This window comes from Cebus imitator, unplaced genomic scaffold (genome assembly GCF_001604975.1).
Source record: "Cebus imitator isolate Cc_AM_T3 unplaced genomic scaffold, Cebus_imitator-1.0 Scaffold201, whole genome shotgun sequence".
NCBI classification, from domain to species: Eukaryota; Metazoa; Chordata; class Mammalia; order Primates; family Cebidae; genus Cebus; species Cebus imitator.
This window is the reverse complement of record NW_016107516.1, coordinates 326,609-347,712: the sequence shown is the minus strand read 5'-3', so window position 1 is coordinate 347,712 and position 21,104 is coordinate 326,609. Positions and strand designations below refer to the sequence as shown.

General features: G+C 38.6%; 1 protein-coding gene across 1 annotated transcript in view; it reads left to right on the top strand.

The window, feature by feature from the left end:
- The window catches only part of ATP6V1A (ATPase H+ transporting V1 subunit A), a 63,645-nt gene extending 43,088 nt beyond the window's left edge, over window positions 1-20,557 (top strand). The window contains exons 8-14 of the mRNA XM_037745461.1: window positions 2,918-3,144; window positions 3,240-3,354; window positions 4,025-4,088; window positions 6,187-6,390; window positions 12,433-12,527; window positions 14,418-14,589; window positions 17,862-20,557. Coding sequence (XP_037601389.1) covers window positions 2,918-3,144; window positions 3,240-3,354; window positions 4,025-4,088; window positions 6,187-6,390; window positions 12,433-12,527; window positions 14,418-14,589; window positions 17,862-17,954 — 970 coding nt within the window. The 3' untranslated portion in view covers window positions 17,955-20,557. The remainder of the gene's footprint in view (window positions 1-2,917; window positions 3,145-3,239; window positions 3,355-4,024; window positions 4,089-6,186; window positions 6,391-12,432; window positions 12,528-14,417; window positions 14,590-17,861) is intronic.
- Window positions 20,558-21,104: the final 547 nt, after the last annotated feature.

The following is a 21,104-nucleotide window of genomic DNA, read 5'->3' as shown; positions in this document are numbered from 1 at the left end:
TAGCTGGGATTACAGGCACACGCCACCATGCCCAGCTAATTTTTTGTATTTTTAGTAGAGACAGGGTTTCACCATGTTGACCAGGATGGTCTCGATCTCTTGACCTCGTGATCCACCCTCCTCGGCCTCCCAAATTGCTGGGATTACAGGCTTGAGCCACTGCGCCCGGCCTGGTGGTAACTTTTATGAGAAAGAGACAGTGACATAGAAAGCTACCTTATTCTTTTAAATGGCTGGCTGCACAGTATCCCTTTGTATGGATATATCATAATTTAACTGGCATCTTTTTGTTGGACTATTGGATTCTTTATCCGTGTTTGTGATAGGCAGCACTAAAATATCCTTATACATATATTCTTACATTGTTTGTGTGTTTTGCATGCATGTTTCTTTGCATGTTGTTTTTCCTTAGAGACAGGGTCTTGCTCTATCACCCAGGCTGGAGTGCAGTGGCATGCTCATGGCTCACTGTAGCCTTGACCTTGTGGTCTCAGGGGATCCTCTCATCTCAGCCTCCCAACTAGCTGAGGCTACATACATGAGCCACCATGCCTGGCTAATTTTTTTATTTTCTGTAGGGATGGGTCTCATCATGTTGCCCAGGATGGGCAACTCGTAGCCTCAAGAGATCATCCTGCCTTGGGATCCCAAAGATCTGGGATTACAGGCATGAGCCACCATGCATGGCCTCTTTTCACATTTCTTAGGGTAATTTCTTAGAAGTAAAATCCCTGCCAATACAGCTGTTAATGGTGATTTTACATTCTGATTGCCCTTCAAAAGGGCTAACAGTAGACAAGAGTTTCTGCTTCTTAACATCTTCACCAATGCTAGTTTTTTCAACATGTTCTTATGATAATTATCAACCATACGGAAAAGTTCAAAGAGTATTACAGTGAATACTGTGTACCTGGCACCTAGATTTGACAATTGAAATTTTAACTATTCTTGCTTTAGTAGCTACCTGTTAAATCTGTATTTAACAATGAACTAACATCTTTCCTGTGTGTATGAACCGTTTAAAAACTGCCTTGTGTTCATTTTCCTTTTGGATGATAGTTGTTTTTCATACTGATTTCTAAAAGCTCTTTTTTGTTTGTTTGTTTGTTTGTTTGTTTTTGAGACAAAGTCTCACTCATTCACCCAGGCTGGAGTGCAATGGTACGATCTCGGCTCACTGCAGCCTCTGCCTCCTGCCTGCGTTCAAGCAATTATCCAGCCTCAGCCTCCCGAGTAGCTGGGATTACAGGCATGCACCACCACCACACCTGTCTAATTTTTGTATTTTTAGTAGAGACAGGGTTTCACCATGTTGGCCAGGCTGGTCTCAAACTCCTGACCTCAGGGGATCCACCCACCTTGGCCTCCCAAAGTGCTGGGATTACAGGCATGAGCCACTGCACCTGGCCAGAAACTCTTTGATTAATGAATGAATGCATCCTTTATCTGTCGTGAGTTGCAAATATGTCCCAGTTTGTTTGTTTCTTGATTTTGTCTGAGGCATATTTTTATTGTAGGCACTGATACCTGTAGGTCTGTCAGAGAATTCTCACTTACTAATGTGTATTTGTCTTTTCTGCCATTTATTTCTAATTATCACAAGTATCTGTGACATTTCATCACAGGTTTAAAACACAGCATGCTTGTATAAGAAAGGATCTGTTCTTACCATTAGATTGGAATATGTAATAATTATTGTGTTGTTGAAGCCTTAATATTGATAATGTTTCTTTTTTTTTTTTTAAGCCAGTCAAATTTAGCAGTGGGGGGTTGTATACCAACTTTAGTGACACTAATGTTAAGTTCTAATAACCCACTACCATCGGACCAGCCGATAATGTTTCTTAAAGACTTTCTTCATGGGACCATTTTATGAATGCCACAACAGTCAGTATTTTTTATTCTGAAAGATACAATATGATAAATAGTAAAGTGCTAAATTTTCCATTAATTATGTTAATTTTACTTATATAAACCTCTGTTTCTTTACTAGTAAAATAAGCCATGGCATTAGCTTTTGGAACTTTTATAATATAACAATACATTTTTCATAATATCTTAGAGTTTTCTAGCACTTTGTACTTTTAAAATGATATTTATTTAAGGTATTTCACTTAATCTGCTATATAGAAGTATATATGGCAGGCAGCGTTATTCCATTTTTAATTGGTTAGGAAACCACACTGGGAAATCAAGTTATTTTGCTAAGGTTAATGACAGAATAGAAACTAGAACCCAAGACTTGTTTCTGTATATTATCTGCTTATAAGTGGTTTACTGTCTAAATTTACAGGATAGGACCTGATCTGCATAGCAGAATAATCTGGATAATTGAGATATTACTCATTTTAATAACATTTGTCACTTTTGAAAAGTAACCACCCAGGCTGATTAGTTAAGGGCTATTTTTGGATGCATGCATGTTTCCGTATGTATATGTGATATAGAGAGAGAAGCTACATTTGAAAATTAATTTCAGACTTAATTATTTCAATAAAGAATGGAGAAAATCATTTCCTGCTTTCTAAAAATATTAGGGTAAGCTAGGCTATGGCATCAAATAATTCCAATTGTATATTTGCTCAATATAATAGATGTTTATTTCAAGTGTTCAGGGGACTCTTTGCTCTGTCATTCTGGGCTGCAATCCAGGCTGAAATGAGCTCTACCATTTTCAACACATGGCTTCCAGGACTACTGGGAGTTCTCTGCATTTCAGCAGGCCAGAAGGAAGAAAGAGCATGAAAGAGCATGTAAGAGCATGTGACTTGTCTGGCCGTAGAACACATTATTTTGACTTGAATTTTGTTAGCCAGAGATCAGTTACCTGGCCATATCAAAGTGCACAGGATACTAGGAAGCATAGTTCAGTATGTGCCCAGAAGAAGAAAAAGCAGATTTGAGGGAGCAGCTAGCAATCTACTTTGTGTACTTATTGCTTTAAAGTTTTCTTAAGGGTGGAAAAAACCAGGATTTTGTATGCTAACATTGTAACTTATAATAATATTCTTCCCAATTTAGGAATCACACTGTCAGAGTACTTCCGTGACATGGGCTATCATGTCAGTATGATGGCTGACTCTACCTCTAGATGGGCTGAGGCCCTTAGAGAAATCTCTGGTCGTTTAGCTGAAATGCCTGCAGGTAAGCCTGTTTATTGCTTATCATGTAAACAAGGCTGATAGGATTTTCGGGACTGGCTTAGAAACTCTCTTTTAAAATGTATTTTCCTTTTTCAGATAGCGGATATCCAGCCTATCTTGGTGCCCGTCTGGCCTCTTTTTATGAAAGAGCAGGCAGGGTGAAATGTCTTGGAAATCCTGAAAGAGAAGGGAGTGTCAGCATTGTAGGAGCGTAAGCAAACAAACTATTTACTTTGGAAAAGAAAAAAGTCACAGATGTATCAAAGAGAGAAAAAAGTCACATATTTTAAAGAGAGAATATTTAGCTCCCACTGGGAGCAACGGTTCTTAAGGAGGGTTGCACTCCAGAGTCACCTTAGGAGCTCTTTGAAGATGTACATGTTTAGGCAATTTCTACATATTTTGGTTCCATAGGTTTGACTTTAATTTATATATTTATATGTTTAATTTCAATATTTGTTTAATTTTTGTAATTTAGAAAATTATAGACATATTAGGGTGGGATTGCATCATAGTAAAAACAAAATGAAGATTCATGATTACTACATAAAGCTATACTTTTTTCCTGGGGCTTTTCCTTCTTGCTTCATCTATTTGATTAGAATAATAAAATTGATTATAATAAAATATGTATTCATGTCTCATACTAGAAGGTGTTCTGTAGTTTTCATTCTTGTTTACAACTTAAATACTGGCTTTTAAGATTCTTAGGTAAGATTTTCTTTCCAAAGGTCATTTCTAAAGTTATTTACACTAAAAAGTTTTTACTTTAAAATTGACTTTCAAAAAAATTTAACATTTATATTTTATTTTTTATAAGCATTTCTAATGACTGCATTTTTTTTGTAATGACCGTTTTTTGCTTTTTTTTTTAAATTTAGAGTTTCTCCACCTGGTGGTGATTTTTCTGATCCAGTTACATCTGCTACTCTTGGTATCGTTCAGGTATGTCTTTCCCTAGTGTAGTCAACTTCCAAGTCTTTCCTCCTCTCCACAGACCCTGCTATTCTAATACAATCTAATGTAATCATTATAAAGTATTTAATTTACTCTCTAAAGGATAGGCAATGGTAAAGTTCGTTTTAGGAACACTCTTAACTCTGAGAGCCTTTATTACTGTCTGTTTTTTTCTTAGCTGTTTATGTAGGATTTATAATAAACTTAATAATATATAAGTGGAAAATATATTCAGGTAGCAAAAGTTTTATTAGTATTAGAGTAATACTATGATATTTTAGTCATAGTAACCCTAGTTATAGAAACAAAGAGGCCCAAAAATGTGTAATACCCAGAAGTTATTTCTCTTCATAGTATGGTCCAAGGCTCTCTTGTGTTTAGTAATAATTCAGAGTCCAGGATTCCTTCCATCTTGTGACTCCACTGTCACCTAGCCTGGTGATCATCTGCATCTAGCTGACACAAGGGAAAACTGTGGAGAAGGCATATCCACCTATTTTGAACCTTGGATTCAAAAGTGACACATTGACTGTACTCATTCTATTAGCTACCACAACCACGTGAAAGTAAGGCTGGAAAATGCAGTTTCTGTCTAGGCATTTGCTTCCCAGTGACAAAACATGAATTTTAGTGGATAGCTAGTTAGCCCAAACAAAAAATGTGTATAAATCAGAGCTATAGTTAAAAAAAAAAAAAAAAGTTGACATATTTGTGTTATTCATGTGGGAAAAACAGAATATTTACCTGTGTTTCTGACAGTATCAGATAAAAGGAAGTGGCAGAGGCTAAATTTACAACACTCAAGCTCTTTAACACTTGCTAAAATTTTGTGTTTTAAATTATGGGGAAAGAGGGAACAGAGTTGGGAATGCATGGAATATCTGTGAATTTTTGCCCTTACAAAAATCACTGTCAGATGTTACTGGATTGGCTCTGTGAATGATAGGGAACTGAATTTTTAGTAGAGGCAGGGTTTCACTATGTTGGCCAGGCTGGTCTCGACTTTTGACCTCACGTGATTCACCCGCCTCCGCCTCCCAAAGTGCTGGGATTACAGGCCTGAGCCACATGCCTGGCCCAGAAGAGTTAGCGGTTTATTTTTTTGAGATGGAGTCTCGCTCCCATCGTGCAGGCTGTAGTACAGTGTCGAGATGTGGGCTCACTGCAACCTCCACCTCCTGGGTTCAAGCAATTCTCCTTCCTCAGCCTCCTGAGTAGCTGGGATTACAGGTGTGCACCATCACACTCAGCTAATTTTTGCATTTTCAGTAGAGACGGGATTTCACCGTGTTGGCCAGGCTGGTCTCAAACCCCTGACCTCAGGTGATCCGCCTGCCTCAGCCTCCCAAAATGCTGAGATTACAGGTATGAGCCACCACGCCCAGCCAGTTAGAGGTTTTTAATCAAAGTAAAGTGTGTATTCCATCTACATAAACCTGTTCTGGTTCATCTATTTATTGTACTGTAATAATCTTCCAAAGAGTCAATTAATTTTTCTTTTTGCTATCTGATTTGATACCCTATTAAGAAAGTTCAGGTAAATTTTAAATTCGATTTGTAGATATTACCCACCTTGAAAATGAAAGGAATACATTATTGTCATTTTCTGCAAGTTTTATTCTGTTTCAGTGATACTTAGTATATACTAAAAAGATGTATGATTTGACCAATGAATTATAGAATTGCATATTTAGGGGCCAGCGTGGTGGCTGATGCCTGTAATCCTAGCAATTTGGGAGGCCGAGGTGGGCAGATCACATGAGGTCAGGAGTTCGAGACCAGCCTGGCCAACATGATGAAACCCTATCTCTACCAAAAATGCAAAAATTAGCTGGGCTTGATGGCTCATGCCTGTAGTCCTAACTACTCGGGAGGCTGAGGAAGGAGATTCATTTGAATGTGGGAGGTAGAGGTTGCAGTGAGCTGAGATCATGCCACTGCACTCCAGCCTGAGTGACAGAGCCAGACTCTGTCTCAAAAAAAAGAAAAAAGAGTTGCATAGTTAGGACAAATATGCTTTAGTATTTTTTTTCTACCTTTGTTTTTTAAGAAAAATTACTGTTGTTTTTGTTGTTTTTTTAATCAGGTGTTCTGGGGCTTAGATAAGAAACTAGCTCAGCGTAAGCATTTCCCCTCTGTCAATTGGCTCATCAGCTACAGCAAGTATATGCGTGCCTTGGATGAGTACTATGACAAACACTTCACAGAGTTTGTTCCTCTGAGGACCAAAGCTAAGGAAATTCTGCAGGAAGAAGAAGACCTGGCAGAAATTGTACAGCTTGTGGGAAAGGTGAGTTGTTAAATTCCATGGAAGATAGATCGGTGGGTTACACTGCAGTGTTACAAGGACAGATAGAGCCTTGGATATTGCAGATTCTTGCCTAGCAAAATAATATTTATTAAATATTTTTAATTGAAATTTTTTATTCTTTATAGTACTTAGCATGGTCCTTGGATATATTGTAGGTGAGAAAGAAAGACTTGATTTACTTTTATCTTGAAATGGAATATACCCATCACCAACCAACTTAGAGGTGGTAGAGTTAGGATTTGTTAACATGCATTTTTGTAGCAATGTTAGGGCTAGGTATCAGAAGGATTGGCTTCTAGTTCCTCCAATAATTAGCTATGGGACCTTAAACGAGTGACTTACTTTCCTGTGTCTGTATCTTGATGCTTCAAGAAAGATGGTGTAATTAAATTTAGACAAATTAAATGCCAGAATGAAAAGACTTCTCAGATAGTATGCAATGCTAGTTAGTACTCAGAGTCCTCTGTCTGGTTGTATTCTTTTTATTATATGTTATAAAGTCACTTCCTAATTTATTCCAACAAAGGTTAATGTTTGGAGATAGCTAACATTCTAGCATGTATTACTACTTATTATTTATAGAATATGCTGCCCAATATGAGAAGCAAGAAACAGAAGAACTGCAAAATCAGATAAAGACAATACAAGAAAGGAAAACTATAGGCTAATATTGTTGATGAATGTAGGTATAAAATGTAGGTATCAATGTAGATACTTAATAAAATATTAAATATTGGTGTACAAGGTCCAGTAGGATATTAAAGACAATAAAATAATTCATAATGAGCAAGTAAATTTTATCTCAGGAATGTCCATATTAGACACAGAAAATCTACTGTGATTCACTAATGTAATAATATAATGGAAAATGGATATCTCAGTCAATGTGGAAAAATATTTGAAGTTTGTTACAATTTTTAGAAACATCTTAGCAAACAAGAAATAGAAGGGAACTTCCTTAATGTGTAAAAAGTAATATAATAAGACCTAGGGAAACCACTTTACTTAATGGATAAATTTCAGATGCATTTCATTTAAAAATTAGGATTAAGACAAGAATGCCTAATCTTATGACTGTGTTCAGTCGAATACCAGAGATCATAACCAATGATGTAAGAAGATAAAAAGGAAAAGTTATAAAGAAAGAGATAACAATGTCATTGTTTGTAGATAATATGCTGATATACTAGAAATTTAACAATTAACAGAAACAGAAATAATAAAGAGTTCACTGGGGGGTTCTGATTCAAGATAAACACAAATTGAGAATTTCTGTACACTAGCAATACCAACTAGAAAATAAAAGTAAAAATAAGATGCTCACAATAGCAACAAAAACTAGAGTGTAGGAACTAGCCAGAAATACATATTTCTGCTATGAAAACCACTTTTAAACTAACAAATGAAACAGAAGATGATCTAAAAACAAAAACAGTCCATGCTCTTGGATGGAATGACTTATTAGAAAGATGCCACTTCTTGGCCAGGCACGGTGGCTCATGCCTGTAATCCCAGCACTTTGGAAGGCCGAGGCAGGCAGATCATGAGGTCAGGAGTTCAAGACTGGCCTGGCCAGCATGGTGAAACCCTGTCTCTACTAAAAATACAAAAAAATTAGCCAGGCATGGTGGCACATGCCTTTAATCCCAGCTACATGGGAGGCTGAGGTAGGAGAATTGCTTGAACCTGGGAGGTGGAGGTTGCAGTGAGCCAAGATTGCGCCTCTGCACTCCAGCCTGGATGACAGAGTAAAAAACTCCATCTAAAAAAAAAAAAAAAAAAAGAGATGCCACTTCTCTTTAATCTGTAAATTCCGTGTAACACCAATCTAAAATTCATTTGACTTCACAAAGATTCACCACCCTAAATAAGAATAGTAAAGTAGGGGCCAGGTGGTGGCTCACACCTGTAATCCCAGTGCTTTGGAAGGCCAAGGCAGGCAGATCACGAGGTCAAGAGATCAAGAGTATCCTGGCTAACATGGTAAAACTCTGTCTCTACTAAAAATACAAAAAATAAAAAAATCAGCTGGGCCTGGTGGTGTGCACCTGTAATCTCAGCTACTCAGGAGGCTGAGGCAGGAGGATCGCTTGAACCTGGGAGATGGAAGTTGCAGTGAACTGAGATCATGTCATTGCACTCCGGCCTGGGCAGTAAGAGCAAAACTCCGTCTCAAAAAAACAAAAACCGACTGGGCTCGGCAGCTCAAGCCTGTAATCCCAGCACTTTGGGAGACTGAGGCCAGCGGATCATAAGGTCAGGAGTTTGAGACCAGCCTGGCCAATATGGCAAAACCCTGTCTTTACTAAAAATACAAAACTTAGCTGGCGTGGTGAGGGGTGCCTGTAGTCCCAACTACTTGGCAGGCTGAGGCAGGAGAATCGCTTGAACTCAGGAGGCAGAGGTTGCAGCACTCCAGCCTGGGCAATAGAGCAAAACGCTGACTTAAGAAAAGAAAAAGAATAGTAAAGTGAGAGTTTTTCCCCTATTGGATAAGGGGAAATACAAAACCCTAGTAATAAAAACAATGGTATTGGTAAAATAGCAAACCAATAGGCCAGTGGAACAGAACAGAGATAGACTTGTGATGGTATAAACCATTGATATTGCAAAGATGGTACCTTAAATCAAGTGAGGAGAGGACAGATTGTTTCAGTCTGTGATAGAAAACTTTATTATTTGCAGGAAAACAAATTTGAATTGTTTTCTAATTCCACGTACAAAGTTAGAATTCAGATGGATTCACAATTTACGTGGGAAAGGTTAAGACTTTCAGATTAATAGAAAACAAATATTAAGCCGGGCACGGTGGCTCAAGCCTGTAATCCCAGCACTTTGGGAGGCCGAGGCGGGTGGATCACCAGGTCAAGAGATCGAGACCATCCTGGTCAACATGGTGAAACCCCGTCTCTACTAAAAATACAAAAAATTAGCTGGGCATGGTGGTGCGTGCCTGTAGTCCCAGCGACTCAGGAGGCTGAGGCAGGAGAATTGCCTGAACCCAGGAGGCGGAGGTTGCGGTGAGCCGAGATCGCGCCATTGCACTCCAGCCTGGGTAACATGAGTGAAACTCTGTCTAAAAAAAAAAAAAAAAGAAAACAAATATTAAGAGAATATCTTTGTGATCTAGAGTTGGAAAAGGACTTCTTAAATAAACCCCTTAACATTAGCCTTAAAACAAAACAAAAAAAAAGAGTTTTTTGATTACATAAAGTGTAAGGACTTTTGTTTAGCAAAGGCCCACCATGGATAAATGTAACAGACCAGTGACATTAGGAGAGGAAGTTTGTGACATCTAAAACTGATGGACTGGCTGGGCATTGTGACTCACACCTGTAATCCCAGCACTTTGGGAGGCTGAGGCAAGTGGATGGCTTGACTCCAGGAGTTCAAGACCAGCCTGGGCAACATGGCAAGACCTTGTCTCTCTAAGGTCTTTGGGGAATATATAAAATTAGCTGGGTGTGGTGGTGTGCGCCTGTAGTCACAGCTACTTGCAAAGCTGAGGTGGGGGGATCACTTGAGCTCAGGAGGTTGAGACTACAGTGAAAGGAGACTGTGCCGCTGCACTCCATCCTGGGTAACAGAGTGAGACCCTGTCTCTATTTTTAAAAATACATAAACAACAAGATTAAAATGTTTAGAAAAATTTTTAATTTTAAAAATACTTTTTAAAAAATTTAGGAAAGAAAAAGCTGATGGACTAATGTGTAAAATCTACAAAGATCTCCTGTAAGTTAACAAGAAGACTGGAACTTCAACAGAAATGTGGCCAAAAGAAAGAACAAACTGATTATAGAAAAGGAATCCCAAAAGATTAACAGGCCTGTGGAGAATTGCTTGAAGAACACTGAGAACATCACATTATACTAGTTAGAATGTTAAATATTGCCAGGTGTTGTGGGGTCGGAGGAACTGGTGTATTCTTAGGTGGGTGGATTGTCTGGTGCTGCCATTGTGGAGAGCAGTCTGATAGGACTTGTTTACATACCTCAGACCTAGCATATCTGTTTCTGGATATTTATCTCCAAAGAAATTCTCAAACTGGTCCTTAAGTGAATGTTTGTGGTGATGGAGAATTAGAGGAAATCTGAATGTCCTCTACTGCAAACAAAAGATGGAAGGTAAAACAGGGAAGGTACACCCCACAAAGGATGAAATATACCAGAGCTGGAAGCAGCAGACCATGTGATACACAGCAGCATGGGTGGGTCAAAACAAAGTACCAAACCAAAGACAGAAGTAAGAATGCTTTGCATAATTAAAGACACTTGCACAAAATATAATACACATTTTACATGAATTTATATATAAAAGGATACACATAAAACATTATTTAATATTTACCTGTGGTTGAAGAGAGGACTAGAGATAAAAGGGATTTTAAAAAGAAAAACTGGAGACCTGATCCTTACCTAAGGAGCTTAGCACACATAAATAATACAAGAATGCAGTTAACTCACTGGGCTTGTCCATTTTCCACTCCCAAGAAATCTTTACCCGTTAGTGATCCTAGCAACCTAACATTATCTCTCAAGGCTGCTAGGGCGATTGTAAAAGTTAGGACTTTTGAGGTAGTAATATTTAAAGGGCGAAGCTCTGTAACTTAGCTATACTAGTAAAATAGCACTCAGACATAGATTAATACATACTTACTGTACTTCATAGTTCTAAATACCGTGTAATGTTTCTAAAATTCAACTATCTATGAGCTATATAGATTTTTGTGAAACAAACCTAAGACTGAGAATTTAAATAATTAAGATAGCAAGCTATGATGTGAAGAGGTACTTCAAGAAAAGAACATCAAGCTTTTTGCCACCCATGTTTGTTTGTTGGTTTTTTGTTTTTTGTTTTTTTGAGACAAGGTCTTGCTCTGTCACCCAGGCTGTAGTGCAGCTCACTGCAATCTCCATCTACCTCCCAGGCTCAAGCAATCCTCCCACCTCAGCCTCCCAAGTAGCTAGGACTACATGCGCCTGCCACCACGCCTGGCTAATTTTTATATTTTTAGTAGAAACAGGTTTTCACTATGTTGCCCAAGCTGGCCTCGCGTTCCTGAGCTCAAGCAATCCTCCCACCTCAGCTTCCCAAAGTGCTGGAATTACCAGCATTAGCCACCACACCCGGACCCATGTTCTTAACAGCACTGTTCACAATAGCCAGGAAGTGGAAGCAGCCCAATGTCCTTCTGTGGATGAATGCATAAACAAAATGTGTATATACATGCAATAAGATATTGTTCAGCCTTAAAAAGGAAGGAGCTCCTGCTGGGCGCGGTGGCTCACGCCTGTAATCCCAGCACTTTGGGAGGCTGAGGCGGGTGGATCACAAGATCAGGAGTTCAAGACCAGACTGGCCAATATGGTGAAACCCTGTCTCTACTAAAAAAATACCAAAAAATGAACTGGACATGGTAGCTCATGCCTGTAATCCCAGCTATTTGGGAGGCTGAGGTAGGAGAATTGCTTGAACTGGGACCCGGGGGGTTGCAGTGAGCAGAGATGGCACCACTGTATTGCAGCCTGGGCCACAGAACGAGACTCCATCTCAAAAAAAAAAAGGAAGGAGCTCCTGTCACATGCTTCAGTACAGATGAAACTTGAGGGCATTATGCTAAGTGAAATAAGCTGGTCACAAAAGGACAAATACTGTATAATTTCATTTTTATGAGGTGCCTAAAATAGTCAAATTCATAGAAACAGAAAGTAGAATAGTGGTTACCAGGGGCTGAGAGGAGAGAAAGGAGTTACTGTTTAATGGAGGTAATGTTTCAGACTTGCAAGATGGAAAAGCTCTAGAGATCTGTTTCACAGTAATGGGAATGTACATACTAATACTGCACTATGTAATTAAAAATGGAAAAGATGGTAAGCACATCAGTCAAAAAGCAGTTATAAGTAAATTTATTAACAATGGGTGATTGTGTGTGGATTATATAGTTTCTACTTGTTAATTAATTGCCACCATTGATCTTACATTTCGGAGTAACTGTCTAAAAATATCTTCTTTCTCTTCCAGGCTTCTTTAGCAGAAACAGATAAAATCACTCTGGAGGTAGCAAAACTTATCAAAGATGATTTCCTACAACAAAATGGATATACTCCTTATGACAGGTAAGCTATATTGATTTCCTTTTTTTATTTGAGGATTTTCCATTGTGTTTTGGTGAAGGAGTACACACTGAAAACCTTATTTTATTCTCGTACAAGCTCATACACTCTGACTTAATAGATTGGTTTGTGTATTCTTAGTAGACATCTAATGATCTAATATGTCCCCTGTCTTGATTTGCTCATTTGTCCAATTATGACAGTATTTTCACTCATACATTCATCTATAATTAGATTTAATTGTGGCTTAGTGCAGAGCCTGGGGATTATTCCCTCCTTCAGAAGCCTTCTTCATTTCTTTCCACTGCCCATGTCTCCTTTATTCTCTTATGTTGTTGTTTTGAGACAGGGTCTCACTCTGCTACCCAAGCTAGATTTGCAGTGGCGCAGTCTCAGCTCACTGCAGCCTCAGCTTCCTGACAGTTCTACTACCTCAGCCTCTTAAGTAGCTAGGACTGCAGGTGCCCACCATCATGCCCAGCTAATGTTTGTTTTTTTTTTTTGTAGAGACTGGGTTTTGCCATGTTCCCCAGGCTGGTCTCCAACTCCTAGGCTCAAGCAATATACCCACCTCAGCCTCCCAAAGTGCTAGGACTCACAGGCATGAGCCAACACACCTGGCTTCTTTTTCTCTTTTCCTAAATAATTACATTCTGCTTTCCTGCCTCACTTCCCAAGAGTCCTATTGCTTACTTTCTACCAGGGTCCCTGTTACAGTGCTACATCCCCTACTCAGTGCTTTTTTTTTTTTTCTCATTATTATCAATGCTACTACCAAGACTTGTTTAAAGTTCTCGTTTCTTTTAAACTTTGAGAATTTAGCCCTTTCATGCCAGGTTATCTTTTCTCCCTCAAATCATATTTGGCCCCATATAAGACTGAAGAAGGAACTGAGCCAATAGAAGGATTACCAGAATGTAGGGCAAGCAGTAAATATGCCAGTATATCAGTAAGCCCCAGAAATCTGCTATATTGGGAGCTTATGAGGCTTCCAGGAACCACCTACGCAAAGATAACTCAACAAGGGAAAAATTCTTTGGAAAAGGTGTAATAGGAGTATGTGTGAAATTATGTATGCAGATGTGTTTAAATGTGTCCAAAAGTTGTAAGGATGTATGTGACTGAAGTTGAACATTTGTTCATGTGTCTGTTACTTAAAAGTATGGGCAAATGAATATGAACACATTAAGAAAAAAGAGGCTGCTGAGCACTGTGACTCACGCCTGTAATCCCAGCTCTTAGGGAGGCAGAGGCGGGAGGATAGCTTGAGCCCAGGAGTTCTAGACCTGTCTGAGCAATATAGCAAGACCCCGTTCTCCACAAAAAGGAAAAAAACAAAAAGACACACACACACACACACACACACACACACACGCACGCACGCGCGCGCGCGCGCGCGCACGTAACTCCCCTCAAAGGAAAAAGAGGGTACTACTAACTTCAGGAATTTGCAGTTTCCTGCTCTCCTATTACTCATTAAACCTAATCCACTGTCACAAGGGAGTCTTTACAACTCAGTTATTTTACCATTTGGGTTACTTATTTAACTGCATTGTCCAAAAACCCTCAGAGTCATTAGATTATAGCAATACTGTTTCATTGTTTCTCCTGCTTGATGATTTTAACAGAGAAAATTAAAATTTACCCTTAAAATAAATAAAATAATATATATCTTCATCTATCACATATCCTGAGACATCTCTATCCAAAAACTCTGGTTAAGTAGTTGTTGGTCTTTTCACTATTATTTTTTAATTTCTTATGTATCGTCTAATAAATATAAGCAATCTACATACTTAGCTAAAGAAACTAATGCTCTGGTAGTTTTATATAAAGTATGAACCTGTTTTGGAGTTTATTTTTGTTAATTTTGTTGACCTTCATTTTTTCTAGGTTCTGCCCATTCTACAAGACAGTAGGGATGCTGTCCAACATGATTGCATTTTATGATATGGCACGTAGAGCTGTTGAAACCACTGCCCAGAGTGACAATAAAATCACATGGTCCATTATTCGTGAGCACATGGGAGACATCCTCTATAAACTTTCCTCCATGAAATTCAAGGTATATTTTATTTCTGCTGTAACTTTTTAAAGTTGGAAATGCATCTTTTTAATTTTTCTAGCTATTTGAGTCCCAAACCTGGGATATAAAACTTGCAGTTATCATTTTCACACATGTTCAGGTTTTGTAAAAGCAGTAGAGACCTCAAAGTTATATTCAAATAGGAATTCTAATGATAAAAATTAGTATATCAGCCAGGTACAGTGGCTCTCATGCCTGTAATCCCAGCACTTTCAGAGGCTGAGGCGGGAAGACGACTTGAGCCCAGGAATTCAAGACCAGCCTGGGCAACACATTGAAATCCTGTCTCTACAAAAAATATAAAAGATTAGCCAGGTATAGGGGCACACACCTGTAGTCCCAGCTACCTTGGAGGCTGAGGTTGAGGCTGCAGTGCTCCATGATTGCACCACTACACTCCAGCCTGGGTGGCAGAGTGAGACCCAGTCTCAAAAAAAAAAAAAAAAAAATTAGTCTGTCACGTCTAAAATAAATGCTGATATGTTTTCTCTTTTGTCTTAGCTGCCAGGCAAATTAGGGGTTACTTCGTAGCTGAGCAACAATTACCTTACTCCAAGTGCCTGTTAACATCTAGCCCACATGTTCTTCTGAAATGACATCTTCTCTGTTTACTTCTTTTAAATATCATGTACAGCATGTCATTTTTTAACTTTTTCTTTTTTTGAGATGGAATCTTGCTCTGTCACCCAGGCTGGAGTTGCAGTAGCACGATCTTGGCTCACGGCAACCTCCACTTCCCAGGTTCAAGTGGTTCTCCTGCCTCAGCCTCCCAAGTAGCTGGGATTATTGGCGCCTGCCACCACACCCAGCTAATTTTTGTATTTTTAGTAGAGACAGGGTTTTACCATGTTGTCCAGGTTGGTTTCGAACTCCTGACCTCAGGTGATCCCCATGCCTTGGCCTCCCAATGTGCTGGGATTACAGGTGTGAGCCACCGTGCCCAGCCATGTTTTAACTTTTAAGTGGTCTTTTGTTCTTTTGGAAGTACACAAGATAAAAATAGATAATTAAATGAAATTAATAGGAACTTAGAACTCAGATGTATAAGATTTTTTTTTTAATATTTGATCAGTTGAATTGTATTTATTTCTGTAATGACATCCAGGCATATTTACTAACCACCTACTGAGAATGATTCTCTGAATGTATATGTAATATAAAAATTTTAAAATAATATATGTATTTTGTGTGTGTGTGTGTTTGCACCGTAGATTGAAAGTAAACCTGTACAAATAGATACTAACTATATTTATAATTTAAAAACATTTACACCTTTTTGGTCTTGTCATTTCACCTTGAGATATATAAACCAAGGAAGTAATTAGAATTTTGGAATTTTGATATGGATATACAAGGTTGTTTATTAAATTTCTTTCTTTTTTTCTTTTTCTTTTCTTTTCTTTCTTTCTTTTTTTTTTTTTTTTTGGGGGGCCAGAATTTTTTTCTATCATCCAGGCTGGAGTACAGTGGCACAATCCCAGCTCACTGCAACCTCTGCCTGCCAGGTTCAAGCAATTCTCCCTGCCTCAGCCTCCCAAGTCACTGAGATTACAGGTGCATGTCACCACACCCAGCTAATTTTTATATTTTTAGTAGAGATGGAGTTTTGCTGTGTTGGCCAGGCTGGTCTCAAACTCCTGACTTCAGGTGATCTGCCCACCTCGCCTTCCCAAAGTGCTGGGATTACAGGCATGAGCCACTATGCCTGGCCAAATTTCTTAAGTGTCACCCAAGAATGAGCAGAGCCAACAGTACATTATGGTGTGTCCATAAGATAGATATTATGAAGGCATTACCATTTTTGTCAAATATTCAAAGACATGGAGAAACACTTATGGCATAGAGTGAAAAAACTTCCATATGTAACTTGTTCCAAATACTGTCTCAAAAAAATATATTCATAGGGAGAGGATGAAAAAAATATATACCTGCAGTAATGATAATTTCTATTTACATGCTTATTGTATCAAATTAACATCACAGGTATTTTTTAATGTCATTAGTCTTCTGTAGCATTACTTTTTGGCTGGAGTGTAATATTTTTCTAAGACACTTAGAAAATTTCCAGTTATTGGTGTGGATGACCACGTAGTTGTATGTAGTTGGTTCTGTGCATTTTCTTAGTGTGGAGTCACAGAAGAGGAATGATTGGGTTAGAGAACTGGAACATTTTAAAGTCTCTCTCTTTTTTTTTTTTTGTTGTTTGTTTTTTTGAGACAGAATCTTGCTCTGTCTCCAGGCTGGAGTGCAGTGGCATGATCTCAGCTCACTGCAACCTCCGCCATCTCCCAAATTCAAGTAATTCTCCAGCCTCAGCCTCCCGAGTAGCTGGGATTATGGGCATTTTTAGTAGAAACGGGATTTCTCCGTGTTGATCAGGCTGGTCTCGAACTCCTGACCTCAGGTGAGCCACCCTCCTCGGCCTCCCAAAGTGCTGGGATTGTAGGCGTGAGCCACTGCACCCAGCTAAAGTCTCTTTTATACATCTTATTCAGTAAGTTGCTTTCCATAAGAACTTTAAATAATGGTGCATTTTAACATTATTTCCTAAGTTTTACTTTTCCATCTTAGTGTGATACTGCCAGATGTTTAGCAAATTCTGTTTTGATTAAATTAATTCCTGATTATCATGCGTGGAGTCATATGCATCTAATATATGAAGTGGTGTAATTTCCCACTGTTGTGCACACTGTTGAGGACAAAGGCTTTGGTCATTGAATGTGGCTATCAGGCAAAACGCAAAATTTAAATTTTGTTTTCTTTCTCTTTGGCTGGATTTGTAACCTTAAGTAAAAGGGAAAATGAGTATAGTTTTAACTCCTGCCTGTGGTTTACCAATGTCCCTCTCTAAACCTAGTACTTAAAATATATAAAATACAAGTAACTTGGGCCAGGTGTGGTGACTCACACCTGTAATCCCACCACTTTGGGAGGCCGAACCAAGTGGATCATCACTTGAGGTCAGGAGTTCAAGACCAGCCTGGCCAACATGGTGAAACCCTGTCTCTACTAAAAATACAAAAAAAATTGCCAGGCATGATGGTGGGTGCCTGTAATCCTAGCTACTTAGCTACTTGGGAGACTGAGGCATGAGAATCACTTGAAGCCGGGAGGCAGAGGTTGCAGTGTGTCACTGCACTCCAGCCTGGGCGGCAGAGCAAGACTCTATCTCAAAAAAAAAAAAGTAACTTGCCATACATAATGAAAATTACTTTCCAAGTGTGAGTTGAATTTGTAATGTCTTCTTTCAGGATCCAGTCAAAGATGGTGAGGCAAAGATCAAGAGCGACTACGCACAACTTCTTGAAGATATGCAGAATGCATTCCGTAGCCTTGAAGATTAGAGGCCTTGAAGATTAGAACTGTGATTTCCTTTTCCTCAGCAAGCTCCTATGTGTATATTTTCCTAAATTTCTCATCTCAAACCTTTTGCTTCTTTATTGTGCAGCTTCGAGACTAGTGCCTATGTGTGTTATCATTTGTTTCCCTGTTTTTTTGGTAGGTCTTATATAAAACAAACATTCCTTTGTTCTAGTGTTGTGAAGGGCCTCCCTCTTCCTTTGTCTGAAGTGGTGAACATAGTAAATATGTATAATAGTTACACTACTGTAAACTTGTATGTAGGGTGATGACCCTCTTTGTCCTAGGTGTGTCCTTTCCTCATCTCTATTAAATTGTAAACAGGACTACTGCATGTACTCTCTTTGCAGTGAATTTGGATTGGAAGACCAGATTTCTATACCTTTTGAACAGGTACTTTGTGAAATAACTCAGTGTCTGTTGAGGTCATTGACAGCTTGCCATTTTGCAAAGGAATTGCTTTGCAGGAAATATTTAATTTTCAAAAACATGATTGATGTTTCAATTATGCATTGCTTCCCCCCATATAAATCAGGAGTATTTGTGGGAAACTATTGGGAACTGTACTCTTTTATTATTATTATTATTACTTTTTGAGATGGAGTTTTGCTCTCGTTGCCCAGGCTGGAGTGCAGTGGTGCGATTTTGGCTCACTGCAACCTTCACCTCCTGGGTTCAAGTGATTCTCCCGCCTCAGCCTCCCAAGTAGCTGGGATTACAGGCATGCGCCACCAGGCCCAGCTAATTTTGTGTTTTTAGTAGAAACGGGGTTTCTCCGTGTTGATCAGGCTGGTCTTGAACTCCTGACCTTAGGTGAGCCACCTTCCTTGTCCTCCCAAAGTGCTGGGATTGCAGGTGTGAGCTATCGTGCCTGGTCAGGAACTATACTCTTTTAAAAATAGGCATTTGTGGGGCTCACACAATATATGAAACAGTACGCTATAAAAAAGAAGAAAAAAGAGTCAGGGGGTCAAACTTAGATCAACATTGTCTTATTAAAGCATAGTTTATTTCGCTAGAAAAAATTTAGTATCAAAGATTATTATGTACTTCATTACTAGGAAATTCTTTTTACAGTTACATTTAAAACAATCACTGAAAACTTGATCAACATTACACCCTCTTTATTTTCCTCAACTGTCTTGGAAGCCGAAGCTTCTGAGAATAACGTGGCAAGTGTGATGGGCAGTAAAATGCCAGAGAAAATGTTTAGTAGCAGTTAAAGGCTGTTTGCACCTTTAAGGACCAGCCGGGCTGTAGTGATTCCTGGGGCCAGAGTGGCATTATGTTTTTACAAAATAATGACATATGTCACATGTTTGCATGTTTGTTTGCTTGTTGAATTTTTGAACAACCAGTTGACCAATCCTAGAAAATGCTAATTTCTTTCATATGGTTTTTGGTTCACTGGCATAAGAGGTTTCTCAGAATATGTATGGCCACAGCAACATACCAGTTTCCATCCTAATAGGGATGAAATTAATTTTGTATCTACTGATAACAGAATCTGGGTCACATGAAAAAAAAGATCATTTTATCCCGTCTTTGAAGTATGTGTTTAAAATAATAATTTGTGTGTTTGCATATTGCAGAACAGCTCTGAGAGCAACAGTTTCCCATTAAGTCTGACCAATAGTGCTGGCATGGTTGCTTCCTCTTTGGGAAGAGGAAAGGGCATGTGAACATGGTTAACAATCTCAAATTCCCAAATCGTGATGGTATAAACAAAGGATTTATTTCATGGCTCAGTATGTTATTATTTAAATTTTTAGAGAATGCCTATCTCTTGGTCTATTAAGGAAAGAAGCAATCAGTAGAGAATTCAGGATACTTTCGTTTAAATCCTTGCAGATTACATATTTTTACAGTGGCCTGCTATTGAGGAAAGGTATTCTTCCATACAACTTGTTTTAACTTTTGAGAATATTGACAGTTAGAAATTATGCAGTGGCTTGTTGAGATACAGACTTAATGGTGCTGTTTGGTCAGTTTGCTTCCACAGTGGCCTCCCTCAAGAGGCCCTAAGACTAGTAGAAATTAAAAGGATTTCAAAAACTTTCTATTCCTATCTTAAACCTACCAGCAAACTAGGATTGTGATAGTAATGAATGGTATGATGAAGAAAGCTTGACCAAATTTGTTTTTTTACTGTTTTGAATTTGAAATCATTCTTATTCCCTTTAAGAATTTTGATGTATGAGTGTGAAGATGCTAGAGAGCCTATGCTTAGATATTCATTGTAAGTCTCCCTTCACCTGTTACAGAATTTCAGATTGGTCACTGATAGTATGTGTTTCTTTAGTAAGAATGTGTTAAAATTACGATGACCTTTTAAAAAGATGATGCAGTTCTATATTTATTGTGCTGTGCCTGGTCCTAAGTGGAGCCAGTCAAACAAGTTTCATATGTATTTTTCCAGTGTTAATCTCACACATGGTACCCTTTGGAGATTTCCTTCCATCCTGAAGAACGAATAGAAGAGACCATATATATTGCCTCCTTATCCTTGAGATTTCACTACCTTTATGTTAAAAGTTGTGTATAATTGTTAAAATCTATGAAAGAATAAAAAGTGAATTTAAATTAACATTTTTTTCTTTTTCTATTTTTTAAGGCACAATCTGCTAGAAAACATGTACCTTGTATCTCGACTTACTGTTTTGGTACCTTTTAAAATGTTTTCCTTCCTTTTTATAGATTGTTACTTAAGATTATGAAATTGAATTGGAGCCCTCACTATAGCCTGCAAAAAGTCCCAAAATTGTATCTCACTATGTTTTGGAAATAGAATACACAGAATCCCATCCCATTCTGAATTTCTCTCTTTCTTTTTTTTTTTTTTTTTTTTTGAGACAGAGTCTCGCTCTGTCACCAGGCTGGAGGGCAACACACAATCTCGGCTTACTGCAACCTCTGCCTCCCAGGTTCAAGTGGTTATCCTGCGTCAGCTTCCTGAGTAGCTAGGACTATAGGAATGCGCCACCATGCCCAGCTAATGTTTTTGTATTTTTAGTAGAGATGGGGTTTCACCATGTTGGCCAGGATGGTCTAAATCTCCTGATCTCGTGATCTGCCCACCTCAGCCTCCCAAAGTGCTGGAATTACAGGCATGAGCCACCATGCCCAGCCCCCAT